General features: G+C 45.6%; 2 protein-coding genes across 2 annotated transcripts; both read left to right on the forward strand.

The window, feature by feature from the left end:
- Positions 1–399: 399 nt before the first annotated feature.
- Positions 400–2865, forward strand: si:dkeyp-51f12.3 (uncharacterized protein LOC107988041 homolog; the record flags this gene model as incomplete). The annotated part of the gene is given in 2 exon segments (XM_035654125.1): positions 400–745; positions 2678–2865. Coding segments are annotated over 2 exon segments (426 nt in total). The 3' UTR covers positions 2838–2865.
- A 1043-nt stretch (positions 2866–3908) lies between these two features.
- Positions 3909–5299, forward strand: bsnd (barttin CLCNK type accessory subunit beta). Its single transcript, XM_035654126.1, has 3 exons — positions 3909–4118; positions 4225–4301; positions 4969–5299. Exons 1-3 carry the CDS (start codon positions 3942–3944, stop codon positions 5078–5080), a joined length of 366 nt encoding a protein of 121 aa, XP_035510019.1. The 5' UTR covers positions 3909–3941; the 3' UTR covers positions 5081–5299.
- The last annotated feature ends 53 nt before the right edge of the window (positions 5300–5352 follow it).

A 5352-nucleotide genomic window follows, 5' to 3' on the forward strand; every position in this document is an offset into this window, starting at 1 on the left:
TAATGAGGCTTTAGAGCTTTGTAGTGGTTGAGCTAGCGGCTGACAACAGCAGCCCTGGCGTATGAAGCATTTTTCATGGTGCTGGGAAGCAGGTCAGCATATGAAAATTGGATTTTAAAATTACATGGATGACAAAAGGTGGACGCTGCTGCATCCTAGAAGAGAGACTACTCGTCTTTCTTGTGTGCTTGAGTACACACACACACGTACACACGTTTTCCACCTCTGTCTACCAATCGTTTCTCATTCTCCTTCCATCGTCTTTGTCCCTCTCAGTACCATCGCTCTGTTCTCTGTCTCATTTATGCTCTCTCGCTTTTGCACACACACACACACACACACACACACACTCCCAGTGGATGCTGTGTATCTGAGACCTCTCCTCTCTCTCTCCTGCAGACTGGCTGCTGCTGAAGTGGAGGCGCTGCTTCAGCTGGAAGAAGAAATCAGTTAATAGAAAACAGGAGGGGGCTCCGGAGATGCCGCTCCCCCCCAGGACACTGCTCTGTCTGGGCATGCTGCTGATGACCGCTGGGGGGGTCATGGTCCTGTGTCTGGGCCTGCCCCAGCAGTCGGGCCCTCTGTTTCTAGTCGGGCTGTTCATGAGCCTGGGGGGCGTGGGCCTGCTGGTCAGTGGACTCTGCATGGCCATGAAGAATCTCCAGGTGGCAGTGCCCGGACACTTCCTCCTGCACCCGCGCACAGGCACGCGCTTCAGCCCGCAGCAGGCCCTGGCTATACAAAGGTACACGGGGCTTTAGGCTAGAGGCAGATTTTGGGGTTTATTATGTTTGTCAAAGGAGTGTGGGATAGCAGGGAGCAGTGGTTCCCAACAGGGCTCGGGGACCCCTCAGAAGGATGTGAATGGGATAAGAAAGAGGAAAAGACACTCTTCTGCCACACTATTTTGATTACTTGTTTTTACTTTTTCTCTTATCTTTGCTTTTTTCATGAAATACTAGTTAGTTTCACACCTTTTAACATCTCACAAGACTAAAAGTCAGCTCTGTAGGCAGTAGGCACAATGCTTTGACCTCAATGATAAGGGTAACATTCATTGAATGTGGACACTGAATTTTGACCTGAATGTGGTGCTGAATATAACATTAAAGGATCGCAAAATATATTACATTTCATACTGAGGAGGACATGAAAGCGTGTGCCAAATTTTGTCTTAATCCATCCAATAGTTATCAAGATATTTCACCACAAATTAACCTTGTGGTGGGGCTAGAGAAAAAGTCATGAGATCACCAAATTCATTAGGAACCATGAATGTACTTAAATGTTGGCATATTTCTGTCTGATCCAATGGGTTTGATCCACTTATATTACTACTCATAGAGCCAGGCTCAATGATAAAAAGGTTTGGAGACCCCTGGCAGAGTACAGAGTTAGACAACCCCTTTTTAAAGATACATAAACCAATCACGCTATCTTAAACATTGGAGCGCAGAACTTTTCAGGCTTCCCTTATGTTGTTAAAAATGAATAAACACGCTTACAGACAAATGCCAGAACACACCATCCAGGGAGACGAGCTGACAAACGGTCTTGTTGTTGAACAGATCTCTTGGACACATCACCACATATTAGTTACAGCGCACACTTTAACAAAGCGTAAGCACATTAGAACTTTAAAACACTGGACTTATGACACTGAAAATTGGAAAGGAACAGATTTTCTGATTATGGACTGATTATAGAAGTAGGTCATGGAGAAAGCAGCAGAAACACATGCATGTGGCTGACAGACTGCCTCTGGCATCGTCTGCGGTAATCTACAATAGCCCTGCGAATGTCAACAAGACATGCTCTGCTCATTGTCCAGCACTGAGGACAAGAGACACCAGGAGCACAGTTTCCATCATCAAGGATTTTTCTCCCTCCTGATGAAACTCAGACTATCTTTTCGGTTAAAATGTTAGTTTGAGGGATTAGAGAATGATGAATTAAATGATGACAGGGGAATGGTATGCAAACAACAGAATGCATTTCCTGAAGGAAATGTGTGAAAGCTGGGATCTGAAATGCACTGAAAGCTTTTAAAGGTGGAAAAGCTGTGCATTAAGGAGCCGCTGAAAGAGTATGAACTGTAGGAAGAGTGTTTTAATAGGGATACAATGATTGGGAGATTCTGGGCCAATATCGATGTTTAGAATAGCAATTTTGCCGATAGCCTCTGTTTTTTTTTTGGTTGTTATTCTCCCTTTGGTTCCAGGGAGACAAATAAATCTACAGATAAGCATCTCTGCCATGTTGCAGCTCATTCGATTTCTCTTCTCATCCAAGATGTGAGACGCAGCGCTGAACAGCTGCTCACTGTCCGTGCTGCTGCATGGAGCACAGCGGTGTGCTTGAAAACACAAGTGATTATTTCTCCAATATCGCAAAGTGCAAAATTGATGCGACACAACCGATAAACACAGACCACTGACAACAGTGAAAGCCATCTTGTTTGCCGATAGGCCGGTGGCAGTCAAAAAATTGGTGCATCCCTAGCTCTAAAATAATAAAAGGATGAGAGAAATGAGAATTTACTGAAATAAAGTATAAATAAGTGTAAGCACTGAAAAGAGCCGAGGTGCGTGATCACTGAAAGGAGTTGGCCGTCGGTTGCAGTGTAAGCACCGAAAGCTTAGTACACTTCTCACTGCCTCTCTCTCTCTCTCTTCAGGAGGTTGGACCGAATTCGTCGGGAGATGTCAGAGGACTCTGTCAGCAGGATACCAGATCCTGAACCCTCTCTCCCATCCACCCCTCCACCCTGGACTATGGAGCCGCCTCCATCCTACGACACAGTGATGAAGAGCCAGGAGCACAGCGAGCAGCTTTAACCTCTCAACTCTGGCGGACATCTTAACTTTGCATCTGTGCCTTTTGTCTTTGGTTCTCAGCGAGAACCTTGAACGAACAGTCGGTGCTATGGACGAACTCGCTGGCCTCTTCTGTGCCTTATGACAGCCGCCCTGAACCCAAACACAAGCCAAGAAACAGGAAGAGACTGCAGCTGGTTAAAGACTTCATATTTGTACAGACTGTGCCCCACTGTGGCCTCTGTGTCTACTAAAACTGTGTTGTGATTGATTGTGAAAGGGATTGAAGTGATCACCACAACTGCTTCACTCTCTACACTAAGGGCCTTTCTTGAGACCAGCATTATGTAACTTTTACAACAAAGCCGAGGGAGTCATGTCAACAGCTTGGCTGCAAGCCTCCTGCAGACATCTCATTAGGATATTTTTATTGGCCTGCTTGAATTTAATGTGACCTACTACTGTGGCTGCACTGCACTCTTCTTGAAACATGATAAGAACTTTCTTCACAGCTACTCTTTGTATCTGCACTCTTTCCTCTTATAACTTTATACGAGATTTATAGACAGCTCACTCCAATGCAAAGTGCCTTAACCGGTGACAGCAAAATGTCAACAGAACAGTGTTATTTATCTTTCAGCTTTGTATCCGGTGTTTGCATAACGTCCACTGTTCGTGCTATGTTGTGATGTTACTATAAACTTGAGTTAATGAATAGCTACAGGGCTCTCTGTGGGCGGTGTTGCACTTAGAAATAATGGATTGTTTATTTAAAAGAGGGAAACCCCGGAAAAAGGCGGAGGAGGGAAATGACGACTTAAAATGTCCAAACATACACTTGACTCAATACTGTTTAGAAGCTCGTTTGCGAGTCTCCTTTTTGCCAGCGGCTTGAGGCAAGGTGACCTATCAGGTACACACACACACACACACCTGCAATTTTATACCCGACCTGACCAGGCTGTCTGCAGGCTGTAATAACCAGCAGCGTGGAACCCTAACTGCTTTCTCCACCCTCAACTTCAAGCCCTCATGCAGAACAACGCCAAGTCTTTCCTAACAGCACGGCAGGTGCTTGAGTTTTAAGTTAAATTTGAGCTTCATCAGTCAGCGGCGGTCACAGCCATGGTAGAGGGGAAACCATATCGGTACGGGCTGATAGTGGCGGGTCTGTGCGTGGCGGCAGTCGGCCTCTTCATCATGACTCAGGAGCGACCACACATCTATGCCACAATATGCGTCCTGGGTGTCGGCATGGTGTGTGTCGGGACTGTGTGGAGCCTCTGCCAGTGCTATCCCAAGGTAGATACAGACTGTGTGTGTCAGCGAGAAAGACACAGGAAATAATGCGTGACTGCTGTAACTCAGAAATAGATTTGGTAATGTGTGGAGTGTGTGTGTTTGTTAGGTCATTTTCGCTCCTGAGATTCAGGAGAAAAGTCTAGAGGATCTAGTGTGTACTACAGCTCAAGCAAAAGATGAAAGGTACTGTCTCTCACACAGATACACACACACACACACATTGTCCTAATGGCCCACAGACAAGTGGGTGTTCATCCAGGCCTTAATGATTCCCTGCGGTTTGTCTGTGTATCTCAGGATGCTAAGCGACCATCATCTAGTGGGCGAAATGGCGACAGCAGCAGTGTAATGTGTCTGAGGGGAGGAAGTATCTGCACTAATACACCATAGATACTAATTTTATTATCTTTACAGGAAAATTAATGGTGATGTAATGGAGTAGCTATGGCAGCAGAGCAGAGGGGAGAAGTAGAAATGAGTTGTGAGGAGAGGAAAAGTGGAATAGAAGAAAAAGGAGAGCTGGTGGCCTGAAGGTTGTGACTGATAAGTGGAGATTATTGGAAACATGAGGGCGGAGACAGTGAATGAGTAACGCTCTCTTTTCCTATTAATGTTCCCTTCATGAAAGCACTTAGTATTATGGCCAGCGGGTGAAAAAGGAGGTTGTTCCTCGCAGCTCCTGCATGTGAGCGTCTATAACTACATGAATGCTCAAAAGCCAGATAAAGACATGCATGCTCAGCGAAACCCTCCCCCCAGATTAAAAAGTTATAAAATGAGGACAAAATACTAGAGCTATACCTCTATTTCTGTCTCTCTCCCTCCTTCCCTCATTTTGATTTAATTTTAGGCCTGCTGAGGCTCTGCCAGGTTTCTGTGGCCAAAAGTGGAGTAGCAGCAGACTTCTTCCCGAAGCCCTGAAGAGCCAGTGTCACAGCTGTCCCACGCTGCACCTGGTCTGAGGGAGGGACGCCATCATCAGAGGACTCGGCCCAATCAACACACTCCACCACACTGCTCTCAGGACAGGGAAAAGATCCTCTAATTTTTCTGGTCTTTTACTAAATGACAGCAGCCACCACACATGGTGCTGTTTGAATGTGTTTTTATGGAAGTGACTGATAATGTAATACTTCACTTTGTGTCAGTGTTAAGTTAATAAAGCTGAATGTGTATTGTGTGGTAGGTCCAGCAGATGGCACTATTTACTATATGAAGGAGTGTGTGTGTGTGT

Source organism: Morone saxatilis, unplaced genomic scaffold (assembly GCF_004916995.1).
Source record: "Morone saxatilis isolate NCDOM2014 unplaced genomic scaffold, NCSU_SB_2.0 Contig12, whole genome shotgun sequence".
NCBI lineage: Eukaryota > Metazoa > Chordata > Actinopteri > Moronidae > Morone > Morone saxatilis.